Raw genomic sequence first — 27330 nt, 5'->3', positions numbered from 1 at the left:
CCCCCGGAGCCCCCACTCCCACCCGACCCCGCCGCCATCGCCGCTGACACCGGGGCCGCGCGACAGCCGCGCTTGGCGGCACCGTGGCAACCGCGGTGCACCGACACCCTGAGGGAATAGGACCCGGGGCTGGGGCCGGGTATGCTTTACGGCACTGCCGGGCAATGAAGCATCGTGGGCTAGGGTACTAATAACTATGCCCCAGTAGGAAAAGAAGGACGACGGGGTCGGGAAGGTTTGCTTTACGGCACGGCGAGGTGACGGAGTGGCTCCGAGAGGGATGAAAACTGGGACAGGGCGTTTTTGCGACAGAAGAAACGACTGCTGCAGGCGTCTTTACGACGCTTTCTGTTCGCGACAGCGGCACCGACGACTCCGCCCTCATCTAGGCTGGCGACACCTTGAAGGATTCGCTTTACGGCAAGAGGAGGTGTCGCCCCTTCGCGCTGTACACTTCAAAGCGGTGTGCCGGACCCCGAGAAGGGAATAGGTAGCTTTATAAATAAGTCTGCTTGTCACGCCAGTGAGAGTAGATGCCTTTGCGATAACGACGCTGTCTCTCCACTTTGTATCACACCTGTGATAAGCAAAGCAGGTCACCTTTTGGGGTGGGAAGTCCCGCGGTTGTGCATAGGCAAGCCCTCTTTGAACGCCAACCAAACTCGGATTTTAGAGAATCCAAAGAAATGTGAGCAGGCAGTCCCAAGCTGACGACCCATAAAGACCCCCTAGAGCAATTAACAAATTCCGGGCCCTTCTCGGGTGGCTCGCTCTAAGGTTGAGAGGGTGTGACGTCACAATTACGGCTTCTCGCCCCTAAACCAGGACTCCTGCCTATGATTGGTTAATTCGGATTGGTGATGGGGGGAGAAGGGCGGGAACAAATCTCAGAGACAAAGAAAGCAGTCTTGGGGGTGGGGCAGAAGGGGAGGGGCAAGCGAAGGGACTGCTAGGCCGAGGTTCCGCCATTTAAAGTGCCGATTCTGCCCACCAAGCGCCTGGGAGCAGTGGGAGGGGACCCGCGCCTCCACCAAACCTCCCCTCTCCCCGCGGCGGGGGCGGGGTCTCGGGGCGGGGCTATGTGGAGCGGGGCGGCCTAGGGGCGGGGCTATGTGGAGCCGGGAGGCAGGGACGCGTAGCTAAGAGGTGCCCACTCGGGCCATGGAAAAGCTGGCAGACCTGGGGGCCGCTGGCGGCGTGAAAGAGGATGCCGGGGGCGCCAGGGGAGTGGCAGAAGACGGCAGCGGAGTCGAGGCAGGCCCCGGGCTGAGCTCCGGAACAGACTTGATTCACGATCCCGGGCCTTCCCTGTACTCCGCGGGAATCAGCTCTAGTTCCAGCCAGTCCTCCGGGGTCCTGAGCTCCGGGCCCAACCAGCACTCTGGGGAGGTTGCAGGTCACAAGTTCTTTAGGGGCATCCTAAAAGGCAACGGCCCCATCCTTATGCAAACCCTCCCCGCCAAGGATTGGTAAGGAACCAGCTCTTCAGGAACGTTGTGCGGAGCCGGGAGGGAGGGATCTTGGAGGGGCGGAGCCAAGAGAGAAGGGGAAGAACCTGACAACTAGTCGCGGAAGAAAGGGCAATTGGGTGAGAAATCTGAGATTCAGACCTGTGGGAGAGCTGCGGTGTGACACTATCCCCAGATTCCTAGGCCTCTGGAACTACCAAAGAGCAGAAGAAAAAGGTTTTGAATGACTGAAATAAAGGAGGAGTTGAGTCTAGGCCATTTTCTCCGTGTGTGTGTGTGTGTGTGTTTCCACCAACCACCCAGGAAGAAGTCTCAGCACTGGGATGAAACGAACATTCTGGCCACCTACCATCCTACTGACAAGAATTACAGATTTATGAAGGTGGATGAGCCTAGCACTCCTTACCACAGGTACTGAGCCGACAGTCCTAGCCCTTCAGCCCCTTCTCATCTCTCCAAAGAGGGAACAGAAAGGAGGAGGCAGAGAGGGACTAGGATGCTGCCTGATGCCCTCCTTCAGCAATGCTTCCTCCTTCCTCTTCAGACTGCAAGACAGTGATGAGGACCTGTCTGCGGGGTCCTCTCGCACAATGACTCCTGAGATGCTAACAGAAAAGTGAGAGCCCCTGTTAGATACTTGTTGGGATATGGGATCTCTTTCTCCTTTCCCTTCTGAACTTGAGGTCCTGAGGCAGCTATGCCTTTTAACCCCTTAAGTAGGAGGTTTTACAATTACCACCAATGCCAAGGTGAGGGAGTCAGCTAACTTATCCCTGTCCATCACTGCCTGCATTGTTGTTCTCATTTTTCAGTGCCCCCAACCAGTTTCCTCCCCTTCAGGTTTGCAACAATGGGCAATTTCTATCCCAAGATTCTCCAGCATGGTGATAACAGAGGTTCAGAATCTCAAGACAACTTTTCCAAGACATGTGAGATGAGGGTGGGGAATTAAATGGAAAAGGGAGGCAGAATGAACCTTCATCAAGAGCCTGGTAGGAACCAAGCTCTTACACTGGCCCACAGACTCCAGTGATTTTGAAAAGCACCGCAAGACACACTACAATGAAGGAAAGTACCTCAAGCCTCAGAAAAACCTACCCCTGGACAATAATGAGAACAGCAATAGGAGTAGTGTCAGTATGGACAGTGGAAGTCAAGGTGTGACACTGAACACAGAGCCCAGGCCTATGGAGAGAGGCTGGGCAGAAAGATGGACCAGAGGAATCAAAGATGACATTGTCCCAGCTACCAGGAGCCACATCCTAGAAGCCCAGGGTTAGCGATGGTGGGGCCCTACAAACTCACGGGAACTATAGTCTAGCACCTTCTCCACTGTTGTCACTTTTCCTTGGTGGGCAGGGACCTGGATCCCTGCTGTCTGAGAGGGAGATGGTATTGGCAGGTGATCCTGGAAAAGATAGGGCAGCTGGGTTGGAATAGTCCCAGGGAAGGCTGATTGGTGAAGAGAACAGAAAGCCCAAGAGAACCATGGGCACAAAAGATTTCTTTTTTAAAGTTTTGTTTATTTATGCATACAAAAACCAGGGTACAGGCCAGAGGTGTGAGGGGTAAGAGGACTCACCAGAGACAGTGGGAAATATACTGCCGAGGGGAGCAGTGGGCGGGTCAGAAGAGGTCTGCGCTATGGGGTCAGCTCCCTAGCTGGGAGTGCTACAGTGCCAATGGATAGGTTGATAGTGCTGCACTTTAACCCCTTTAACTCCCTTGTACCACCAGGGAGGCCCACCAAAGAATTTTTAAGTTGGGGGAGGCAAGAGAAATGAGATGAGAACCTGGGGTTTGAACCTCTCTCCTATGGTGGGGAACCACAAAGGGCACTTGAGGAACCAGGATCCCTTAGGTGGCCATAAGATTCAGATTGATTTGGGTGACTCCTCAGATACCCCTGCCTTCAGAAATCAGTCCCTAGCTTCGTCTGCCTCCGTACCAGAGAAGACTGATTTGCCACGCAAGGAGTATTTTAGCAAAGGAAGATACCTGAGGTGTTCTGCCCACCCAGAGGAGGATATAGAGGATGACACCCAAGAGGAACAGCAGGATGGTGAGAGACAGGCCAGGTCAGCTTGGGGATGGGAGGTCTAAGAACTTGATGGGTGCCCCGACTCTGATCCAGTGACACTTCTAGGATCCTCAAGCTTGACCTTGGCGATTGAGAATTCCATATACACTGAGGTCCGTCTGGTAGACCACACAGGAAGCCCTTTTCAGGACCACAAGGCCACCAAGAAATCCCTATAGGAGACAATGATACCATCACAACCTGGTGAGGGTAACAGACCTCCATTTTATTGGGCCTGGCTCTAGGCAAGCTCCCATCCCCCAACTTCCACCCCAAACATCCTATAGTCCAAGGCCCACATTGGGTTTTTTGTTTGTTTTAAGATTTTATTTAGTTTTGTATAGAAGAACTGGGATGTAGGCCAGAAGGGGGGGGCTGGAGGGGGTTGGTAAGAGGATTCACCAGTGAGAGTGGGGAGCAGAGCTGGAACTCAGGCCATGATGGTGATAGGGCTGAGACTTAACCCCTCGACTACCAGAGAGGTCCCAGGAGGCCAAGATTGTGCAGAGAGGAACAAGGGAGGAGCCTCTGGCCAGGGAGGTAGAGAGGCTGAATGGATAGATTGTAGAGTCTGAGCCCCCAGAAAACCTCTAACCCAACCCCTTCTCTCTCTAGATGAAACCTGCAACATCAATGGACTCAAGGAGGAAAGCAGACAATGGAAAATGTAGTTGTATGGGGATGGCATGGAGTTCAGTCTTCCCTTTCCCTTACCACCTTAGGGGTAGACAATAAAGAAAACAAGAGCAGGCAGGCCTCTGTGTGCTGTGAATTGGGGCCAGTCACTGAGGAGAAGGGGAGGAGGGAGGGAAGTTGACATACAGGAAACCACTAGCTGGCAGAACAGAAAAGAAAGCTTGGAGTAGACCAGGGAGGGAGCTGTACTCAACAAGAACCTAGGGGTTTAAGAAGACCCAGCTGTAACAGGATGACAATGATTTATAGGATTCAGTCCACAATCTTTAAAGAACTAATTGAATTTGTACTGGCTTTAATTCTTACAGTCTGGTAGGTGTGATCACCAGCTTCAAGATAAACTGAGAAAACAAAGAGCTTGCCCAAGGTCATACAACCTCTTATGTATCAGAATAAGGATTTGAACCTATGGCTACCAGGCCTCCAAATGCTACCACTAAAGGAAGAAGCATCGTCTGTGAGGGCGGGCTGTGGTTTCTCTGCTCACAGGCCCATTTTTACCTAGGCCACGCCTCTGCCCCTCCCTGCATAACCTGGAAGAGGGGTGAGAGCTCACTAGCTTACTAGGAGCCCCCTTCCCCTGTAGAAAGAGTTACTTTTCCTGAGGCTCTGAAGAGGAGAGGACCCTCTCCTCTTTTCTGCATCTTTGCCCCTCCTGGGGCAAGGAGTCTTCCATCTACATCCCCACAGCCTGGCCCAGGGCCCACTGGCCCCACAGTGACCCAGCTGAGATGACCATCAAAGTGGATTTTGAGGAGTGTCTCAAGGACTCACCCCGCTTCCGGTAAGTGAGTGCAGGTTTCAGGGCAGAGGGAGGTGGGTCTGACACCCTATAACACACAAACTTCCCACACCAGATATGCTTGCAGGGAGTAGATTTCAGAAGGACAAGATGGAGTGTGTGGGCCCAAGCAACACCACCACCAGGAAACTGAGTACTCTAATACTCTACCTCCTCCTGCACGCGGGGGGCCTCTTCTGTCTCTTACCCCAGAGCTTACCCCTTCCTCTCTCACTTGGACCCCTGCCCTTCCCCCAGCACCTGCTCTGCGCCTGGGTGGTTAGCAACTTCCTGCCTGCCCCACATCTACCTCATAACCTTCCTGCTTTAGCCTGGGCTAGGAACTCCCACACTGCAGAGTGAGCAAGCAAAAGAGGGTAGTGAGCAGTTTTTAACTCATCAGTTTTTTCCATCTCTATCTTGTACCTCATAACTCCAACACCCTATATACATACCCCTATGCCACCCACCCCAGAGGAAGGCAGACTGAAATGGACCCAGGCTGTATTCCCGTGACCCCAGCCTTCCTTTTCCTAGGGCTTCGGTTGAACTGGTGGAAGCTGAAGTATCAGAATTGGAGACCCGGCTGGAAAAGGTGATCCTGATTCAGAGAGGTGGCACAGGATGGGGTTAAGATAAGAGGAGCTGGCCAGGGAGAAAGTTGGAGTTTGAGAATGAGGTTCAGGGCTTCCTTCCAAAGGATTATTGGCAGTTCAGTGTCATGCTGTTGTAGGACTGAGACCCTAATTTCCTAGGGATCATCCCCATGCCCTGTCTCTGGGCAGTTGATAACAAGGTGGCTTGCTGCTCCCAGCCAGCAGGAGTGTCTCCGTGTGCACGCTGACAAGAAGGCCTCACTTCAGATCATAGTAATTACAGGAGCGCCTTCCACCACCTCCGTTGTGAGGCATAACGTCATTTGGAAAATGCCACTCCAGCTCCTTTGCCAGAGTCTATCAGAAACAAGAAACAGGACTTGCTCACACTCAAGGGGCAAGGATTATACAAGGGTGGGAATCATTGGGGGAGTCACCTTAACATGTGTCTGTCACTGATTTTTTTTTTCTTGTCTGTTTTTCCCTATTAGAATTAAATGCCCAGAAGGACTTTTATGTTTTATTTTTACTCAATCCCCAGTGCCTATACCAGAGCCTGAAAATTAGATGAAAAATATACACACGTACTTCTTAATTAAACTTAATATTTTTAAAACATTTATTTTATTCATGCATACAAGAGCTGGAATACAGGCCAGAGGTGCAGGGGGTGAGAGGATTCACCAGAGACAGAGCGGGGAGAAGAACAGGCAGATCTACTGAAATACACTGCTGAGGACAGCAGCAGGAGAGACAGGAGAGGTCTGCTGTGCCATGTGGGTCAACTCCAAGGCCAGGGATCAAACTCGTGCTGCAGGAGCTGCTGATAGCTTCATAGGTGCTGAGACGAAATTCATTGTGCCACCAGGGAGTCCCTTAATCAAACTTTTGAGTTTGTTGTAGACTCAAAAGAAGTTGTAAAAAATAAGGCCCCAGCGTCCTGCAATAGCAACATCTAACATGATTATCTAGTCCTTTATGAAAACCTGGGAAGTAATATTGACACAATGAACTAGCTTTTTTATTTTACATATCCTCTTTAAAATCACTGTATATAACTCAATGACAGTTTACCACATGATTAGAGTCATAACCAGCATTACATTTGAGCTACGAGGCTCCTCACCAGAGGGACTCCTGTGCTGCCCATTGCAGTGATGCCCCCTTTTCTAATCTAGATAGCTTCTCATTTGTTCCCTATCTCTAGGCTTTTGTCATTTCTACAGTTACATAAATTATATGTGACCATTCAAGATTGACTTTTCCACCCCACTCAGAATAATGTTTATATAAGCTCGAAGTTTATTCAAGTTGTTGTGTATCAATAGTATAGTTAATTATCAAGAATGATTTATTCATTTCTTTGCATAGCTGAAAAATATTCTGGCTTGTGCCATTTTGTCATGACTTCCATCTTATGAAAGTTTTTTTCTCAAATATATGGGGGAACACTCCATCCTCCAGCTCTACACAGTGAGCTGTGAGCATATAGGTCACTGGTCCTTGTCACAGATGTCCTGTGGTAACATCTGATAAGATTTGATTGTGGCCAGTTTCTTGATGTTACTGACCCTGCTGACCACCTTCAAGTCAAGTTATATTTCCCCAAAGCCTTCACTAGCCCTCTAGAGAGTCTGCTCAACAAAGTACACTGAGCACCTATGAAGCCCATGTTTCTGAGCCTCTGCAGCCCAGGATTTTCTCACAGAACCTGCCAGGTGGTGGTCTGTCCCTGGGCTGAGTTTAAGCACACCACACACTTGCTCTGTCTTAGAGCTCGTGACTCAGGCCAGAGCCACATGATGTTACCTTAGCGGCAGTGTAGTTCCCGGTAGTAAAAGGGCCAGGGGTCAAGATCTCCCTTTGGCGTCTGGTTCAGCCCCCTGGCCCTCCTAGAGAGCCCTTTCTTGGGGTATAAGAAAGCCCTTATTGGCCCTCCTTGGTGGCGCAGCGGGTTAAAGCACAGCACTAAGAAGCTTAAGCCACTTCCACATGAGTTTGATTCCCCGCCTGCCCCGGAGGTGACCACATGGCGTGGCAGACCTCTCCTGACCCGCCCGCTGCTCCCCTCAGCAGTGTACTTCCTCGATCTGCCTGTTCTGCTCCCCACTCTGTCCCTGGTGAATCCTCTCACCCTCCGCATCTCTGGCCTGTACCCCAGTTCTGTATGAATAAATAAAAAAATCTTAAAAAAAAAAAAGCCCTTATTATATGTTAGAAATGGGGTGGGGGGGGGAGTTGAACTGGGCTGCTGAGAGGTATAGGCGTAGTTGGGAAGGAGAGGTACAGCCCTGGGGAAAGAGGAAGTGGGGATGAGCAGGGGGTATGGTGGCACACAGCATGACTCCCTGTTGTCCTGTTGCCTTCTAGCTTCTCAAACTGGGCACTGGCCTCCTGGAAAGTGGACGCCATTACCTAGCTGCTGGCCGTGCCTTCATTGTTGGCATTTGTGATCTGGCCCGCCTGGGTCCACCAGAGCCCATGATGGTGGTATGTGAAGGGTTGGAGTGGGACCTGGATAGAGTCTGGGATTTGGAGAGATCCTGTGGAAAGGAAGGGTGAGCCTGGGGTCCACAGTCCCAGGCCTGCCATCTGCATAGTGATAGCATGCTGAGTCTAGAGGTGGGTGGGGCTGCCTCCCCTTGCCTGGTACTCTTTCTCTGCCTTTTCTTGCCTAGGAATGTCTGGAAAAATTCACTGAAAGCCTGAACCATAAGCTGGACAGCCACGCAGTGAGCAAGGGGAAGTGGGGCTCATGGGGCAAGGGGAAAGTTGTCCATGGTCTTAACCCTCACCTGCCAATTTATGCTTCCCCTCAGGAGCTTCTAGACGCCACCCAGAATACTCTGCAGCAGCAAATCCAAGCCCTGGTCAAGGAGTGAGTTGGGAGGGAAAGGAACGTTCTTTCCAAGCAACCAGCCCTCCTCCTACTACAGTCCTCCCTGAATATAGGACTTGTGAGATTGGGGTTTTCTGGTGGCCTGAGTGCTGTTCCCCTATCCCAACGATCCCTTTGGAGTTCCAAGTGTACCTAACCTGAACAGTTGTGAGTGGGCTTTCTCTGATGGGAGCAGGGGGGTATATCTGTGTGTTATTTCTCCACCCTCAGAGGTCTCCGGGGTTTCCGAGAGGCTCGTCGGGATTTCTGGCGGGGGGCTGAGAGTCTGGAGTCTGCTCTTACCCACAATGCAGAGGTTCCCAGGCGCCGGGTCCAGGAGGCAGAAGAGGCCGTCGCAGCTTTGAAGAATGCTCGAGCTAGTTACAGGGGACGAGCACTGGATTATGCCCTGCAGGTGCCAGCCCAGGCCTGTCCTCCTGGGGGAGCAGGGCTTCAGTCACCTCAACAATAGCAAGTTCCTTGGTATGCAGTGGAGGGGAAGTTACATTTTCATGGCGGACCTGAAGTCATTTTGTTCCTTCAGATCAATGTGATTGAGGACAAGAGGAAATTTGACATCATGGAATTTGTAAGTTGTACTGGTGAGGTGTGGGCCCTCCCTCGTGGCACAGCAGGTTAAAGTGCAGCACTATGAAGCTGTCCACTGCCACTGCAGCACAAATTCAATCCCAGCCAGGGAGGTATCGCACATGGCCCAGCAGACCTCTCCTGCCTCGCCCGCTGCTCCTCTCAGCAGTATATTTCATTGGATCTGCTTGTTCTGCTCCCCACTATGCCTCTGGTGAATCCTTTCACCCCCTGCACCTCTGGCCTGTACCCCAGTCCTTGTAGGCATAAATAAAAACAAAATCTTTAAAAAAAAAAAGTGAGGTGGGGGCCTTTTGATACACAGCAGGAGGGAAGAGGAAAAGAAAGGGGGGGGGTCCTTTCTCAACTCTGTCCCCTGCCCACCTTGTCCCTCAGGTCCTGCGTTTGGTGGAGGCCCAGGCAACCCATTTCCAACAGGGTCACGAGGAGCTGAGTCGGCTAGCCCAGTACAGGACGGAGCTGGGTGCCCAGGTAGGGCCCCAGGGAACAGACGGGTAGTGAAGGGAAGTGGACTCTGAAGTGACTCACTTGGTCTAGTTGGGGAAGGACGGGCTATCAAGATGCCCTTCTTATGCCCAGTTGCACCAGCTGGTCTTGAATTCAGCTCGAGAGAAGAGGGACATGGAACAGAGACACGTGTTGCTGAAACAGAAGGTGAGCACTGTGTCTGCAGACAGGAGAAGCCTGGGCCTTGGTCCTGACCCATCTCAGTTGCCCTTTGACTCTTGTGCCTCCAGGAGCTGGGCGGGGAGGAACCAGAACCAAGCCTGCAGGAGGGGTCTTGTGGCCTGGTCATGGAAGGACATCTTTTCAAAAGGGCCAGCAATGCATTTAAGACCTGGAGCAGGTGAGGAAAGGACACCCCTTTCCCTCAGCCAAGCACAATCCAATGAAATATTTTTTGAGGGGTTACGTGAATCTGCCCTCATGTTTACATTCCATCAGGAAGACACAATGAACATCATAATTGAGTAAATTGCATATTATGTTAAGAAAATAGAAATAGGAGACAAATAATAAACAGGAGGATAAAATTAAGCAAGGTATGCAGAGAACTGGCAAGGTGTTGCAGTTCTTTTTATGGCAGGGTAGACCTCAGGAGAAGGAGACTTCTGAATGAAGATTTGAAGGGTATCCTAGGGAAGAATGTTCCACACTGAAGGGAGATCCAGTACCAAGGTCTTGAGAAACCTGGAGTGTTGGGGGCACAGAGAGGAAGATGTGGGTCTGGGCAGAGGGAGGGAAGAGGAAGTTGGTGGTGATGAAGCTGGAGCTAATGGGGGTGTCAATCGTGATAGGGTCTTGTTGGCTCCTGTGAGGACTTAGGCTCTGTACTGAAGGAAATAGGGAACCAGTGCAGGGTGTGGAGCAAGGTGGTAATCTGCTCTGACTCAACTCCTTCCCCGTCTAGGGCTACTGCCGGACTATATGGGATCTGTGTGTAAATTAGAACACAGAACCCCTTCCCCCAAGATAGTTAAAAAAAAAATCTATTAAAAAAAAAAGTGTAGCAATAGACGTTTGGAAAAAGTATTTTACTGCCATCTGCTAGATAACTGTCTTTCCACCTGCTGGGTTGTCCAAGTTGTAAACAGCACCCCTTGGGGAGCCCCACCTACACAACTGCCTGTTGTCCTTTGCAGCATTTCATGGGACAGTCAGCCCAGGTCTCTCTCTTCTCAGCAAAATCTTCATGGGGCACAGGACACAACCTCTCTGCTATCCCTATCCCCAACCTCATCCTGATGCATTTCACATCCATGATCCTGTTTCTACCTCCCGTAGACGCTGGTTCATTATTCAGAGCAACCAGTTGGTTTATCAGAAGAAATACAAGGTGGGTAGGCTGCGTTCTGGGTGCCTGGGCCCAGGGAGATGTAACCCTTGCTGCTGCTGGCTGAATTCTACCCCTTATCCCTTTTCCCACAGGACCCTAAGACTGTGGTGGTAGACGACCTTCGTCTCTGCACAGTGAAGGTCTGCCCTGACTCAGAAAGGCGATTTTGCTTTGAGGTGGTGTCCCCCAGCAAGTGAGTGCAATTGCCAGCAGCAATGCTCTGAGTATTTCTAAATATTTTATCCACTGGAAAGGCAAAACATCCCTCCAGCACAGGTTTTAGGACACCGCCCCCCAAGGAGACCCATACATTGGTCTTTTGGTGACTGGACTGTGGGGCAGACTCGGGGGGGATAGGGAAGGGGAGTACAGAGAAGGATATTACCAATTGGTACAGAGTGTTCGGTATGACCAGAGGCAGTTGAATACCAGCTAAATGTCAGCCTGCCCATCCTGCCGCCTGGTCCCCAGTGTCCAGTCTTTCGCCACTCTCTGTCCCATCCTGCCCAGGTCCTGCCTCCTCCAGGCTGACTCTGAGCGTCTCCTGCAGTTGTGGGTCAATGCTGTGCAGAGCAGCATCGCCACAGCCTTCAGCCAGGCTCGCCTGGATGACGACACCCGGGGTCCAGGCCAGGTACCTTAACAAAGGGGTTCAGATTTGGGCTGCCCAGGGGGATGGGGCGCCCCTTCCCTAAACTACTGTTTCTTCCCTTGTCACCCCCAGGGCTCAGGACACCTGGCTGTGGGCTCTTCTGCCACTCTGGGTTGTGGTGGTTTGTCCAGGGGAAGGGAAACTGGGGGAAGCAGGCATGTGGCAGCCCAGGTACAGAGTGTGGATGGCAATGCCCAGTGCTGCGACTGTCGGGAGCCAGCCCCTGAGTGGGCCAGCATCAACCTTGGTGTCACCCTCTGCATTGAGTGTTCCGGCATTCACAGGTCACACTCTGGGGCCCCCAAGCCTGGTGATGGGGTGGGGGAGTGGCACCTCAGATAGACCCATCACTCCTCTCTTAGGCCACAGCCATCAGCAGGCATGGTCTGTGCCCAGCCTGTGGGGCCCAGGTGAATTCAGGCTATGGAGTGTTCCTGTCTGGCCAGGGTTGAGAGACACCCAGACATGGCTTGACTGGATGTGGTATGGGATCAGAGCTGCTGAGGGTGGGTGGGGAAATTAATGGAGAGCAGAAAGAGATGGTCATGAGGCCATAAATCTGTAGACTGACTACCCCCAGGTCACATTGGTGGAAGGAGTGAATGGGAATGGCATAGAAGGAGTTGTCTAGGCCAAAATACTATGCGAAAAGGGAGATGACTATAGAGAAGAGTATTCAAAAGAAATGTCGGGAAAGAAGGGAGGAGATGTGAACAGACAGAATTCTGCCTGAACCAGGTCAAGGCTACCTGGTTCCAGCCATCCTGGCCCAGTGCTTCTGCCTGTCTCCATGCAGCACCTTGTTGCAAACTTTGTCAGGAGCAGTAGTAGCTCCCCTGGCTGCTGCCCAGAGGACCTGACACTCCCATCTGACCCTCCAGGAGCCTTGGAGTTCATTTCTCCAAAGTACGGTCTCTGACCCTCGACTCATGGGAGCCAGAACTAGTGAAGGTAATTTGGGGTCTCATGAAGATTGTGGGGTGGGAGGGTGAGGTGAAGACGGGGCTAGAGAACTTGAGGGCTCAAACACTCACCTTCTCCTCACCTGTTTATCCCTGCCTCTGCCTGGCAATCAAAGCTTATGTGTGAGTTGGGAAATGTAGTCATCAACCAGATCTATGAGGCCCGTGTGGAGGCCATGGCAGTGAAGAAGCCAGGGCCCAGCTGCTCCCGGTGAGGTTGGGTTGAAGGCACTGGGACTGCTCTCCTTGGGGTAGAGGGAGGAGGGTCTGAATGGGAAAAGAGCAAACTATCCTCTTCTCCCCTACTCTCCACTCCAGGCAGGAGAAGGAGGCCTGGATTCACGCCAAATATGTAGAGAAGAAGTTCCTGACCAAGCTTCCTGAAATTCAAGGGCGAAAAGGGGGTCAGGGGGCCCTGAGAAGGCATCCTCCGCTGCCCCCAAAGCCTTCTATCAAGCCAGGGCCAGGGAGCTTCAGATCTAAGCCAGGTACAGAATTGTTTACCCATTCAGTGAGCACCTGTTGTGCTCTCACCACTGTGCTTGGTCCTGTGTGGGGGTACAGAGTGTGAGGCCCAGGCATTGTTACCCTTGAGAATGTTTCAGGGGCCAGGCCATACCAGCACTGGCTTGAAGTCTGGGAAGGACCGTGTGGTTAGGAAGGGCTCAATAGCATGAGAAAAGTCAAGAATGAGATTAAGGGCCTACCTGGTGGTGCAAGGGGTTTAAGTCTCAGCACCATGAAGCTCTCCACAGCCACTGTAGCATGAGTTCAATCCCCTGCCAGGGAGGTGACCCACAGGGTGCAGCAGGCCTCTCCTGTCTCATCCGCTACTCCCCTCAGCAGTATATTTCAATAGATAAACCTGTTCTGTTCCCTGTTCTCTCTGATGAATCTTCTCACCCCCACAGCTTTGGCCTACACCCCAGTTCTTCTAAGTATACATAAATAAAATAAATCTTTAAAAATGGGTTTAAATTACAGTCTATAGCTTAAGATCTGAGAAAAGGTATGAGTGTGGGTGGAACAGAAGCTTCCCAGAGAACTGAGGCTAATCAGGGGTCAGCTCACCTGTGACATCCAGCCAGTCAGAGTGGTTTTTACAGGAAGAGATGACACATGGTGTGGGCCATTTCCATCCCTTAGAGGCATAGCACACACACACACAATTCCACCTCCCACCACAGTTCTGAGTCTCAAACACCTCCCCACAAGGGAGAAGTGCCCTCTCCCCTTACAGTACAAGGGAACTACGCTGAGGGGTTTCTTCCCAGACTCATAGTTGATCCTTTCACCAGAGTCTCCCTCTGATGACCTGGGCAGCCTGCATCCTGGGGCCCTGCTGTTTCGAGCTGCTGGCCACCCTCCATCCCTTCCCACCATGGCTGATGCTCTTGCCCATGGAGCTGATGTCAACTGGGTCAATGGAGGCCAGGAGAATGCCACACCACTGATCCAGGCCACAGCAGCCGTGAGTATCCTGTCCACCTCCCCACCCCATCCTCAGGCTCCTTATCTTTGATTCATTCTCCGACTTTGGGCTCAGCTCTTATCCCTGCTTCATCCTCCCTGCTCCCTGTGATGCCCCTCAGCCCAACCTTTTGGAACTGATTAGAGAACCCATAGAGATTGGTTGCAGGGGGTATGTGATTTGAAGGTAGGTAATGTGCGTTTGGATCTAGGCTCTCACCACTTACATTTAAGAACTTCTCTGTCCCTCAGTTTCCATATCTATAAAATGCTGGTAACATACCTCATGAGGATGTACTATGGAGTTAGTACATGAATACATGTAAAGGACTAGGCAGAATGAGCCACCTAGCTGTACCTCTGTACTCTCAGACCTCAACCTCTGAACTGACCCCCACTCTGAAACATATTTAAATCTCCTCTAAAGATGCCATCTTCTCACTCCATTCTCCACTTAATGCAGAATTCTCTTCTGGCCTGTGAGTTTCTCCTCCAGAACGGAGCAAACGTGAACCAAACAGACAGCCAGGGCCGTGGCCCACTTCACCATGCAACCATTCTTGGACATACTGGGTAGGGGCTTCAGGGCTACTGGTCTTGGGGAGGCAGGATCTGATGGTGAGCAGCAGGCTGAATCTGCCTATCTCCTTCAGGCTGGCCTGCTTGTTCCTGAAACGGGGTGCTAACCTGGGGGCTCGGGACTCTGAAGGCAGGGACCCTCTCACTATCGCCATGGAAACAACCAACGCAGACATTGTCACCCTGTGAGGATGCCTGAAGCAGCCATTCTAAAGTGGAGACCTGAGCTTTAGGCCCCGGGGCTGGAGAGGGGGCCGCCTCTGACTAGATCAAGTAGAAGGATGTTCCGAATCTTGGTTGGGAGAAAGGCAGGGTGGTGTGTGAGTGTGTATGGGAGGGGTGTGCCTGGCTGGAGGATGGTGAGTTCACTCTGAGGCATCATTCATGCATCAACATTGTTGTCAAGCGCCTTTTACGTATTACACCTGGGGGAACGGATGAATAAAACAAGGAAGCTGCATGAAGGGAAGAAGGGCGGTGTAGGGTGGGGGGACATTCAGGAGAATGTCATTGATTCCTTAATTCCCTCCCCTTTAGGCTAAGATTGGCCAAGATGAGAGAGGCCGAAGTGGCCCTGGGCCAGGCAGGTAAAGTACCTTCTCCAGGTTCAGTGTCCTACCTCAGTTTCTTGACCTCGATGACCTAGATCCCTCATGTCCAGTTTCATAAATTAACTCCATTATCTATTCAACAAATGTATTGGGCACATCAGACAGGTCAAGCCTTCCCAACAGAGCAAAGAATAGGTGAGGGTGCTGTCCCTCCACCCACACTGAAGTGCAGGCTTCAGGCCTCTCACGTCCTTAGGAAGCTCTTCTGTAGCCCAGGCATCCAGCCTCCACAGCCCACCCTCCCTCTCCCTCAGATGAGACTTATCTGGACATTTTCCGGGACTTCTCCCTCATGGCATCTGATGACCCAGAGAAGCTGAGCCGGCGCAGTCAGGACCTCCACACGCTTTGATTCCTGACCTTAGGTTAGCGGCGGCATCCCCAGCCCTTCCAGTCCTACAGCGTGCCCCTTGGCCATTAAAGTCTGTTTTCACACTTTCCTTCAAAGTTCATGTATTAGGCACCACTTGCACACCGGGCAAAGTATTGGGCACTCCGGTTTCAGGGTGTGAGAACACCTGGGGGTTTGCTAGCTCGAGTCAACCAAGGGGCAACTTCGGGAGGGCGAAGGGAAGCTTCAGTCCCAGCCCTTGCACCGGGTGGCCCGGGGGCGGGACTGGGGCTCAGGCGACGTGGCCAGACCGGTCGGGCCTGGGTGAGGCCGCTCGCGTGGGTTGGGGGCCAGCTTTCCCTTAGGGTGTGCTGGCTCCGGCCAGGATGGAGAGGCTGCAGCGGCCGCCCCAGCTCAGAGGCATCCTTGGAATGTGGCAGCTCAGCAACCGCCCCCTCGGGAATTCCCTAGGGAGAGACTGGGAGGGAACTGGTCCCCTAGCCTGGATCATGGGGGTTTGGCTCTCCCAGAAGCTGAGGGACTCAGGCCCCCGCCGAGCTGCAGACGTGAGGTCGGGCACACCTGGGGGCTGGCTGCCACATCCGGGGCGACGCCTGAGTCACCTTCCGGACCCCACCCCCGCTAGCGTCTGCTGGTCCAGCCCGTCCGCCCCGTCTCTCGGGTTGGGGACTCACAGCACCCTCCTCCACCCGGCCGCGGGAGCCCCGCGGGGGCGGGGGGCGGGGCGCCAAGGGGGCGGAGCTGCCTCTTAAAGGGCCCGGGGCCGCTGCCCTTAGGCCACTTCCTGGGGGCGGAGAGGACTTCTGAGGCTGCGACGACACCCGGGGAAGGCGGTGGCGCCTGGGCCCCGAGACTCTCGGCTGTTTCCACCAGAGTTCCTGGACCCTCCCAGCCCCGACTGAGTGTGCATCGTCTCTCCCCAAGCCGACCGAAGGTACCGCGGCCATCAGCTGCAGTCGCCCGCTTCCATCTCCTGGGACCCACGCCGAAGCCTAGTCGGGCCTCCGACTAGCCCCGGAGCGCTGCGTGGACTCTCCCGAGGCGGGAGCGATCTGCCCGAGATCAGAAGCTGGGCCTTTTACAGTCCGCCGTTTGCTCGCCACCGGCACCTGCTGGTTGGATTCCGGAAACCCAGTCTGAAGACCACAGAAAAAAATCCCTGATCGTCCAGTGCAGAAAACGTCTGGACCGAATTCTCCTTCCTTTCTGGCTTCTCTTTGCTCCTTTCATCTGTTCTCTCAACCTTCGGAGATTCTGTGCCGGGAAACTATCCCCTACCACCAAGGTAGCTGGGGTGAGCCCCAAATCTTGCCGCCTGTTCTCCACACTGTGCCTGCAACTCACAGAGTCTGAATCTTACCATCAAGGTCTGAACACTCCCAGAAGTTCTGCCTTTTCTTTTCTCTTAGTTGTCTCCTGTACTCCCCAAAATTTCCCCACCTCCTGTATCCTCTTCGCCCCCCTCCTTTGGGGGCCCCGTGACCCTGAATGTGGGGGGCACGCTATATTCAACCACTTTGGAGACCCTGACTCGCTTCCCAGACTCCATGCTGGGAGCCATGTTTAGGGCCCCCATGGCCCCCAACCTCAATCCCCAGGGAGGTGGCCATTACTTCATCGACAGAGATGGCAAGGCCTTCCGACACATTCTCAATTTCCTGCGGTTGGGGCGCCTTGATCTGCCCCGTGGGTATGGGGAGACAGCACTTCTCAGGGCAGAGGCTGACTTCTACCAGATCCGGCCCCTCCTGGATGCCCTTCGAGAACTGGAAGCCTCTCGGGGAACCTCTGCACCCACAGCTGCCTTACTCCACGCAGATGTAGATGCCAGCCCACGGCAGGTGCACTTCTCTGCCCGCCGTGGTCCACACCACTATGAGCTGAGCTCAGTCCAGTTGGACATCTTCCGAGCCAACCTCTTCTGCACTGACCCAGAGTGTTTGGGTGCAATGCGGACCCGATTTGGTGTGACCGATGAGGACAGAGCAGAAGGGGGTCCACATTTCCGACTGGAGTGGGCCCCCCGCCCCACAGAACTCCCAGAGGCCGAGTACAGGAGGCTGGGGCTGCAGTCTCTGTGGACTGGGGGGCCAGGAGAGCGACGGGAGGTCGTGGGCGCGCCAGGCTTCCTGGAAGAGGTATTGCGGGTGGCTCTAGAGCACGGCTTCCGTCTAGATTCCGTCTTCCCTGACCCCGAAGACCTGCTGAACTCCAGATCACTGCGCTTTGTCCGGCACTAAGAAATAAGAACCTGCCTTTGGTTTCATTGTTGGGGGTAAAGAATTGAGTAGCTATGGAGACAAAGTCACCTTGAAGCCTCTTCCTAGTTCTGTCTCCCTGTGAGCTGTGAGAGTCAGGGGCCCCACTGCACCTGACTGGAGCCCACTGAGGACTCCAGGTCGTCCAGAGGTTCTGGACTGTTGCTTATTCTGGGAAGGGTCGGGAAGATTTCCCTGACTTGTTCTCATATGAGGCTGGGGCAACTCCTTTCCATGAATGAAGCTCAGTATTCAAGGGTCTAGAAAAACAAGGCTAGGCCTAATAGATCTCTGGAGGGACACCAAGTTCTGGAAAAGGGTAGTTTGGGGTTGCTCTAGTATGGTCTCTTGTATCAGGGCTTCTCCTTGTGGCTCAACCAATGAGAGGCGGGAATACTCTGGAACATGGGAAAAGGGATTCTTTGCTATGTTTTAAACTACGTATTGAGGGAGATAGAAAGTCTACACCCCCCAACCTCGGTTGGTAAAATGGAGCTAGGAGAAGCCCCATTAACTGTGGGACTGGAGCATCCCTCTAAAATCCAGCTGTTAAAGGGTCCCATACTGATGGTAGAGCCGGCCATGAGAAGGAAGGTGGCGCCTTCTGGGCTGTGCGTGTGCGCGTTTGCGCCTTCACATGCTCGTACATGAGCATATCACCCACTGTGTATGCCTGATGTGTGGGGCCCTGACACCTTGCCTCCCATCTATGTTACTAGAAATGGTATCTGTGTTGTTTTGTCTGTGGTCTCTGCGTGCCCAAGCCTGTTTAGCGTTGCCCAGCAACTGTTTTGGCACCAGGTGTGTCCTGAATAGATTGTGAATTACTAGCTTAATCACAAGGGGTGTGTCTGTGTGTGCATGCATGTGTGTTCCCATCACGGTGCAGGCAGGAGGGGCCTGTTGGGGTTGAGTCATTGGGATCTTCCTAGTGAGAGGTTAGAAAAGTCACTGGTCTTAGCCAGCCCCAGAGGCCTGTGAGGAACTCTTGGTTTCTAAGGCAACATGGGCCTGTTGCTAGGAGATAGCTAGGGAAGGCCCAAGGCTGCTCTGGGCAGAGAGGAGATAGCTTGGAAGAGTGGGGGAGGATATGTGATAGGATTTCTGGGTCCTACAGGATGGTATACTCATATACGGACACTTGGCTGGGGGAGTCACTGATTATTTATCACTCACTGGTCATGATTTATAAGAAGAAAAATAAAATTGCTTTTGGAACCATAAACTTGTAAATGCTACTGAGGCTAAGGTAGGGGTGCTATTCCTCTTGCTGCAGAAACCCTGTTTTTTCTGTCTGTTGCACACCAGAAATATTTCCTTCTGGCCCCCAGTTTCTTGGATCCCAGCTTTACCTAACCAGCCAGGGATAGAGCAGTGGTACTGTTCTAGAATGCTCTAGAACCCGCACCCCCTCAAAGCAAAGGGCTGGAACCAGGATCACAGAGCATTTCAGATGGGGGGCCAGTCCCCTGCTACCACCACCCCAGTGGGCCTTATGTGGATACTGACACTAGGTGGGGTTTTCCTGGCAGTTGCCCAGGCCTGTATTTTTTGCCATAGCCCAAAGCGAAACTTATCTGGTCGCGTGGCTCATATCTGCAACCATTTTAAGGTCCAGTGGAAGGATTGTAAGGATTCCTGGAAGTTCTCAACCTTTGCCTTAGGTAAGACCAGATGTTCAGAGACAACTAACAACTAGCAACTAACAACCCCAAGTGGGGCAGTATGTGGCTCCCAGCTGTGTCTTTCAGCAACAACTCTCTGGATACACTGGCTTCTCCCTCTGGGAGATAGATCTTTCAAAACCAGGGAAAGTCAGGAAAGACCCCAGAACCTCCTTCTGGGCTGATGAGAAAATCACTCACTGGTCCTGCCCATCTCCACAGATGAGCTGTCCATGAAAACAATCACAGAGAAGACTCACAGAGTCCTGAAGGTCATGGGTGAGGTCAAGGGGAAGTCCTTATCTAGGGGCTTGGATGGGCACCAGTGAGGAGGATGGGAAGAGGAGACTGGGGAGGCAGAGAGAGTGTAGGTTGGAGGAAGTGATCTGGGAGGTACTGGTGTGAAGGGTGTGGAGGTTAACCCACACTGTTGAGGCCCTGGGCAGTATGTTTGCTCTTTTCCTCCTCAGAGATCAAGAGATCGTTCTCCTCATTCTCTTCATATTGGCGATGGCTTCAAAAGACCAAGTTCCCCGAATACAACAGGGCAGGTATTCATTCACGTGGGGGAGGGATCAAGGAGTGCCAAGGATTTTAGGCAAAGGGGTGTGTGGCTGAGTGCCTCAATTAAATTGCCCCCATCCCTCTTTCTCTTTCATTTCAGCTCTATGTGCTCCTGCTTGCCGTGAGTAGAAAAGGAAAGGGGTAGGAAGACAGGGACCTTCGAGGTACCTGGCAGTTAGCGCAGAGGAAGTAGGTACCTAGCAAGGTGGAGCCAGGGCCTCCCCTCCCCAGCCCATTCCTGCTGTTTCCTGCAGGGGGCAGCACCGTCCTGTACAACTGTTCCACCTGCGAGAGCTTTGAGGTGCTCTGTTGGGCCACAAGGCGCTGCTTTCCAGGTCTTGACACCCCACCCAGATCTCTGAGCCCTTAGGCTCCCAAACACCCACAGGTATAGGATCACTTGCCCAGGATCATTCACACCACCTCTGGGTTCCCTGCAGGAAGTCACGATGTCGCGGAAGCCAAGATTCTGCTGTTCTCTATCTTCACAGCGGCTCTGCTCCTGGGTTTTATGACCTTACTGTGGGAGTGAGTTTAACACTAGAAATAGCCTCCTTACCTCTGACCTGTTTGGTGCCTTTCTCCACCCATCCTTTCTCCCACTTCCTCCCCACCCCTGCCTCCTTCCTTTGCTTTCTCAGGTTTTCCATCCTCTGTCTTCCCTCAGGTCCAGGTTCCTCTAAGCATAACATGACTTGTAAAGATGCTGTCAGCCTCCAGCCTCCAGCGCTGAGGAGCTTGTACCCATGACTTCTACTTCCCTTTGGGGAGTTGGGAGCAGTCAACCCCTTCGTTTCAACCTCAAAGTTTCAGTCCTCCAGATCATGAAGCCCAGATGTCCCCACTATCCCAGTGCTGATGGCCTTCAGGGACTCAGGCACCCACAACTGAAAAGTTCCTCCCCTTCAGCCCTCAACTAATCAGACTGGCAGTTACCAATGCCAGGAAATTATCTACAGAGGAAAAAATCCCCTCCACACACCACTCCCACACCCCCTTCTGTTTGTTCCGGGAAAGCGGAGGCTATGACTGATTGGGAATCCGGGAATGAGCGTTCTGGATAAGTCCTTCCCTCAAGAGTGAGACCACATCAGTGAATCTGCTGGCATGCTCTCCCTCCATTTAACATTGTGAAGCCTTGGCCTCACAGAGCCCTCCCTCCTGCCAGGCCCAACTAAACCTGCTGTCAAATGGCTTCCATTCCTGTCTGGCCTCTTTGTGCAACTGGGAGGGAAGAGGGAGGACGGGAGACTCAGTGTGGCACAGTATTTTTCACTAGGGGTGATTTTGCACCAGGGAGACATTTGACAACATCTGGAGACATTGCTTTTGCTTTGATGGGGGGAATATAAGCTACTGGCATCTGGTGGGTAGACACCAGGGATGCTGCCCAATACCTTGAAATGCTCAAGAGGATCCTCCATCATGAAGAATCACCATGTCTGAAAAGCTGGGCAGTATATGGTTGAGAAATCCTGATGTTTGGTTCCCTGACAGGATTTTTTGATTTGGGACATGAAGAGAAATGGATTTCAGCCTCAAACACAAAGAGGTTTCTCTACAACCACAAGGCTCAGTCCAGGGGCCTTAGCCCAGAAAGGATCCTGACGCTCACCTAAACCAGCGGTTTTCCAACTGGGTACCTGTGGACTTCAGGGCAAGGCTTCTCACATTGTGCACATTCTATACTTTGCAGCTACCTGGGCAGCTGTAAAAATTGGGCCCCTCTCCAGAAATCCCAAATTTAGTAGTCTTGTATGGGGCCTTGATTAATCAAACTTATAGTTAGGGTTAGGGCCACTGCTTTGGGGGTACCGATAAAGATGCTGGGGCTGGGGAGAGGAACACTCTTAGCAGAGAACCTTCCATTTTGTTTTCCAAGTTCTAGTCCAATTGCTCTATTTTCTTTCTAAGATTTTTATTTTTTAATTTATACATTCAAGAGCTGGGATGTAGACCAGAGGTGCAAGGGGAGAGAGAATTCACCAGAGACATAGTGGGGAACAAAACAGGCACATTGAAATACACTGCTGAGGGGAGCAGCAGCAGATGAGACAGGAGAGGTCTGCTGCGGCAGATCCCTGACCCGGGGTCAAACTCATGCCCTAGTACTGCACTCATGCCATAGAAGTTGCAGATAGCTTCATAGTGCTGAGACTTAACCCCTTGCGCCACCAGGGAGGGCCACTATTCCTCTATTTTCTACCAAAAATGTGAGACAGAGAGATTACTCGAGACACATGCAACTCACCTAAGTTCATACAATAACTCGTTCATCCATTCATCAGCCAAATTCTTAGTGAGTGCCCACCAAGTGCCAGTGTTACTGCCCAAACTGGGAGGAGAAACCACACCTTCTATCTGCCCAGGCCCCACAGCTCTCCTCTATTCTGCAGAAGCTGCCTGCTGCCCTCTTATGGTGTACCTCATTGCAGGCTCAACATATTGGAATTGTCCTTGTCCTCACACCCAACATGCAGTAGGTCAACCAACTGTCTCCATTCTCATAGGACCTCTATCCTATCTTCCTTCCTCCTTGCCCTGGTCCCGCAGCCCACTCCAGAACCCTCTCCCTGTGGACCCTAACCTCCCAGACGCCATCTGACCCATCCTTGAAGTCATTTCACCCTTAGTGGCCACATTGGTCTTAAATTTCCACTTTACTCACAATCTCCTGCCCAGCATCAAAAGATAGTTAAGACCGTGGGCTTTGGGGTAGGGCTTATTTCAAATCCTCCTCCTATCTCTTACCAGACCTCGAGCAAGTTATTTTACTTCTCTGTACCTGCTTCCTCATCTTTTAAATGTAGATCACATATTTCTTTGATTCTGTGGCCACTAGGACGATTAGCTGTGTCTACCTGTGTAGTAGCCCGTGTCCACAATGGCTGCCAGTGAAATTCCCTTTCAGGTACTCACAAGATTGCAATTTGCTTTCCTGCTATAAATAAGGCTTGTTTGTGTAATTAATGGGATTTTGCAGAAAGGATGTTGTACAGATTTCAAGTTAGGTCATAAAAGAGAGCCTGGCTTCGGGCTTGTCCCATTGAGTCCATTGCCCTGAGGAAAACCAGCCACCATGTCAGTGGCCCAGGGGGAGAGTGCCACATGTATACAGGGGAGCTGAGGCCTCTTGTCAAAAGCCAACACCAACATGCCCAGCATGTATTGTGCCATCGTGGAAGCTGATCTTCCAACCCCAGTCAAACTTTAGATTTTTCTGCAGCCCTGCATCTTAACTGCACACACAGAAAAACCCACAGAATCCCTGGTTACTCTGTTCCTGAATTTCTGACCTATAGAAATGGGATAGTAAATGTTTATTTTCTTAAACAATTGGGCTCTGGAATTATTTGTTACAGTTGGAATAATTTGTTGCAATAATTTGCTGTAGATAATATAATGTACCCATGTTTAGGACAATGCCTGACACACAGCCTTCTAGTTAGCCATTGTTAACTCCACTGTATAAGCAGGAAGACTGAGGTTCAGGCTGGTGAGGTGGGGTTCCTCATGCACATAACTGCAAGGGGCAGGGCCAGCCATGGTATGAACCCAGGGCTTTTAAGTGCCACATCCTGGGCTCCTTTTTCTGCCCTATTATCCCCATTATTTATTGTTGAACAGTAACACCTGGTGGCATAACCAACTACTTTATTTTGCTCCTGGACTTTGAGAATCAGGAATTGCAACTGACCACTATGTGGATGGTATTTCTCTACTCCATGGTATCTGGGGTCTTGATTGGAAAAACTAAAAGTCTGGGGGTGACATGATAACCAGGGACTGTATTATCATTGACATGTCTGGCAGTAGAGGCTGGCTTTTGGCCAGACCCTCCCTGGGTTGGCCAACTTCACATAGCCTGGGCAACCTGGTAGCACGGTAAATGGGTTCCAGATTGAGCATCTTGAGACACAGAGGGCAGAATAGGCCAATGTCTTTAGTCCTGGCTCAGAAAGTGGCCTGCTATTACTTGTGCCATATTTAATTGGCCAACCAGTCATGAAGGCCAGCTTCAAGGGAAGCTACCTGGACCCTGGGGGAGGAAGGGAGGCACACATCAAAGAAAGTTGGGGCCATTGTTTAAAACCGCCACACCCATTACAGCAGCCCCTGTTTGGTGAGGGACTCAGAAACACTGGCCTGGTCACTGTCTGATGAGTTGACTGTGTGTGCACGGGGAAAAATGAAACCCCCCAGCCTCCTGTGTCAGATGCCCATAGGGCACTTACTTACGTGGGCAGTGTATATCACAAGCAATCAGAGACGGGCCTGGAGTAGACACTTCCTGTAGTCTACCATATGCTGGGAACTGAGGGGGAAAGCTGGACATCTTAAGTAGTGGCTTTACAGGGCAGTGCATGTTGTAGAGGGAAGATGTGTGAAATCACTCCACCACCTCACCAGAAACCCCTAACAAAGGGGGTGTTTATTCTACCTCAAAGGCTCACAGGCTCACAAAAGAGGGCATTCCAGGTGGAAGGACAAGCCTGGGCAAGGGCAAGGAAATAGTGTCTGGGCAACTACAGGTGGTTCAGTATGGCTGGGGGTGGGCAGAACAGAGACATAAAGCTCCAGGGACACGTGAGGGCCAGATTCCAAGAAATACTGTAAGGTTAGATCAGTTACTGAGAAATGTGCTTGTGGTGCAAGAGGAAGAGGATGTCTATGAGCTTGGCCTGAGAGAGCTCACCAAAGGGGGGGGAGGAGGAGGGGGAAGGAAGGTGGATTTGGACCTGCAACACTGGAGATGTCTGTGGGGCATTCAAGTGGAGAATCCAGTTCGATTTGTGTGTGGACAGCTCTGGGCTAAAGGCCAAATAAGAGAGCCTTGAATGTTGGGGTAAATGGCCAGGTCTATATTCTGTAGGCAAGGAAGAGTTAGGGAAGATTTTAAAGTAAGAGATTATAATAGCTAATACTTAATGAGGGCCCATTACATGTTGGACACTCTCCCAAACATTTTATATGAACTTATTTGGACCTCACAGTAATCCTGTAAAATAAGTACTGCGGCATTTCATTGAATTTAAGATATCATCAATTATAATATATACCATTATGCCATGACATGTCTTCAATTTAAGATGGATCCTCCAGAGATGTTAAAATATAAATAGGTATACTCCTACTCAGCTCATCTTGAAGATAAGGAAACAGGTACAGAAACGTCAAATAACTTGCTTATATTTACAGGCTGGTAAGTGGCAAAGCTGGGATTCGAAGTAAGCTCAGGGTCTGGAGGTGCAAGGGGCAAAAGCACAGAAGTGCAGCACAGTGAAGCGCTCAGCAGCCACTGCAGCATGAGTTCGATCCAGATCCCAGGCCAGGGAGCTAAACCACATGTTGCAGCAGACCTCTCCTGTCTCACCTGCTGCTCCACTCAGCAGTGCATTTCAGTAGATCTGCCTGTTCTGCTCCCCATTCTGTCTCTGGTGAGTCCTCTCACTGCTCGCCACCCCTACCCCACTTCTCCAGCCTGTACCTCATAAATAAATAAATCTTTAAAAAAAAACAAAACACAAAGTAAGCCCAGAGGTGAAATCTAAGCTAGTGTTCTGCAGAATCTCTAAATTTCATTGTGAGACTGAAGGAATATGCTGGAAAGCCAACCAATGGATACATTCAAGGAGATGAGCTGGTGACTCAAAAAATTGATGAGGCAAATACAAATTGGGAAAACAAGGGACATCAGGGTCCCAGGAGATGGAGATGGGGTGGTGGAACAGGAGGGGTGACCTAAGCAGTGTCAGATGGGGATGGGTATAGGAGTGGTCTCCCCAGGAGAATGCTCATGGGTTAGGGTTAGAAACTCCTATCCCCATTACTCCCAGCAAAGGAGCACCTCAGCTCAAAAATCTCCTTGGCTTCACTACACAGATAACTGTCTCATCCATTTGTTTAATGAAAGTTACTGGGTAATTATCATAGGAGCCAGGCTACTGGACTGGACATGGGGGCCATCACAATGGCCAGGCAAGATGGAGTCCTTTTCTACCTGGAGTGGGAGTTTAGCAGGGAGGCAGACAAGGTATTGGCAAGTTCTACCAGAGCAATGAGTGCAGTCACAGGCAAATGCAGGCGTCTTGGGGAAGAGACAGGGGGAAGAGACCAGAGTAGTTAGGTATAGGCTTCCTGCATTTATCAAACCAGACTGGGATAAGGGTGAGAAGACCCTCCCAGGCAAATGGAACCGCTACACGAGTTGCAAGGGAAAGAGAGTGAAGATACTGAAGCACTTTCCCCTATTGGGGGTTGATGTGGGTGAGGCAAGAGGGAGAGAGCCCAGTGATCTCAGGGATCAAAGCAGAAAAGGAGGCTATGTTGTTCTAATGTGTTTTGATAGGAACAGAGAGGGTTCTGCTTGGGAATGGGCCGCACCCCACTCCACCCCACATAAATCCAAGGTGGGGGGTGCCTGGGTTCCTGCCCTCTGTTTATCTTCCAAGTTCTCTGCCCTGTAGAGTAAGACTTGGCCCTGATGGTGTGAATGTGCTCATCCTTCTGGGATACAGAGCCTGCGGGGCAGGGCAGAAGCGGAACTAAGACACAGAGAAGGGGCAGCACCCAGCCCGGGCCTCTAGGTTTAAGAGTTACCTGGATGCCCCATCTCACCCAGGAGATGATCCCTTAGGGTGGTTAGGATGGTCATGCTCTCCCATAGTCTACCCTTCTTTGTGGACAAAGGTGGGGATGAGAGAAATTTAACTTCAAAATAGGAACAAAACAAGGAGGAAGGGAGGAATAAAGAGACCCCTGATACCCTGTTTTTGTGTTTAGAGATTTAATTAGTTATGCTTACCAGAACTGGGGTACAGGCCAGAGGTGCAGGGGCTGAGCAGATTCACTGGATACAGAGCTGGAAACAGAACAGACAATTGACTGAAATACACTGCTGAGTGGAGCACAGGAGAGGTCTGCTGGGCCATGTGAGTCAGCTCCCTGGCAGGGATCAAACTCTCGCTGTAGGGGCTGTAGGGTGGCCTCAGAGTGCTGTGCTTTCACCTGTTGTGCCACCAGAGAGGCCCCCTTCCCTGTTTGTTTTTTTCTAAACCAAAGACAAAGGTGAGGCTGAGCCTGGCTTTTAGTTTCCTGTTGAAGTGTAGAGGATCTACAAGAGTTAAATCAACAGCACTCTCTATCTTCAGCCTTCTCTCTACCCCATAGGGAAGGCTTAGACAGGGCCAGTCTCTCTCCGCTGCTCCTAGGAGGCAGGAGAAGCTAGGCCTTCCCTGGGCTCCCTGAGGTTGCTCTCCCAGCTCTTACTGT

The 27330-nt window shown here is 51.7% G+C and overlaps 4 protein-coding genes across 5 annotated transcripts in view; 3 read left to right on the top strand and 1 right to left on the bottom strand.

Moving 5' to 3' along the window:
* Positions 1 to 38, bottom strand: part of NEURL4 (neuralized E3 ubiquitin protein ligase 4) — an 11745-nt gene extending 11707 nt beyond the window's left edge. Inside the window, exon 1 of the mRNA XM_004685099.1 lies at positions 23 to 38. Coding sequence (XP_004685156.1) covers positions 23 to 38 — 16 coding nt within the window. The remainder of the gene's footprint in view (positions 1 to 22) is intronic.
* Positions 39 to 4801: 4763 nt separating this feature from the next.
* Positions 4802 to 16475, top strand: ACAP1 (ArfGAP with coiled-coil, ankyrin repeat and PH domains 1). Of its 2 annotated transcripts, XM_012726636.1 has the most exons (23): positions 4802 to 5029; positions 5564 to 5621; positions 7993 to 8112; positions 8301 to 8354; positions 8442 to 8500; positions 8732 to 8915; positions 9045 to 9089; positions 9485 to 9580; positions 9689 to 9763; positions 9847 to 9956; positions 10895 to 10946; positions 11039 to 11139; positions 11457 to 11580; positions 11671 to 11882; positions 12480 to 12549; positions 12677 to 12771; positions 12879 to 13048; positions 13859 to 14031; positions 14494 to 14603; positions 14684 to 14794; positions 15147 to 15196; positions 15475 to 15585; positions 16446 to 16475. In XM_012726636.1, the coding sequence occupies exons 1-22, from the start codon at positions 4977 to 4979 to the stop codon at positions 15570 to 15572; spliced, it is 2220 nt and encodes a 739-aa protein (XP_012582090.1). In that variant the 5' UTR covers positions 4802 to 4976; the 3' UTR covers positions 15573 to 15585; positions 16446 to 16475. The 2 variants fall into 2 exon arrangements, with proteins under 2 accessions (XP_012582090.1, XP_012582089.1); XM_012726635.1 differs by lacking the exon at positions 16446 to 16475 and having other exon boundaries at positions 15475 to 15658.
* A 300-nt stretch (positions 16476 to 16775) lies between these two features.
* On the top strand, positions 16776 to 19041 carry KCTD11 (potassium channel tetramerization domain containing 11). The gene has a single exon (XM_004684670.2). It carries the CDS (start codon positions 17120 to 17122, stop codon positions 17810 to 17812), a length of 693 nt encoding a protein of 230 aa, XP_004684727.1. The 5' UTR covers positions 16776 to 17119; the 3' UTR covers positions 17813 to 19041.
* Positions 19042 to 19319: 278 nt separating this feature from the next.
* TMEM95 (transmembrane protein 95) lies at positions 19320 to 24342 on the top strand. The gene is made up of 7 exons (XM_004685098.1): positions 19320 to 19494; positions 19717 to 19773; positions 19965 to 20041; positions 20159 to 20199; positions 20290 to 20393; positions 20499 to 20586; positions 24306 to 24342. Exons 1-7 carry the CDS (start codon positions 19326 to 19328, stop codon positions 24340 to 24342), a joined length of 573 nt encoding a protein of 190 aa, XP_004685155.1. The 5' UTR covers positions 19320 to 19325.
* The last annotated feature ends 2988 nt before the right edge of the window (positions 24343 to 27330 follow it).

This window comes from Condylura cristata, unplaced genomic scaffold (genome assembly GCF_000260355.1).
Source record: "Condylura cristata isolate star-nosed mole 26May11 unplaced genomic scaffold, ConCri1.0 scaffold00017, whole genome shotgun sequence".
NCBI classification, from domain to species: Eukaryota; Metazoa; Chordata; class Mammalia; order Eulipotyphla; family Talpidae; genus Condylura; species Condylura cristata.
Note: the sequence above shows the minus strand (reverse complement) of the source record. Positions and strands in the feature narration are given on the sequence as shown.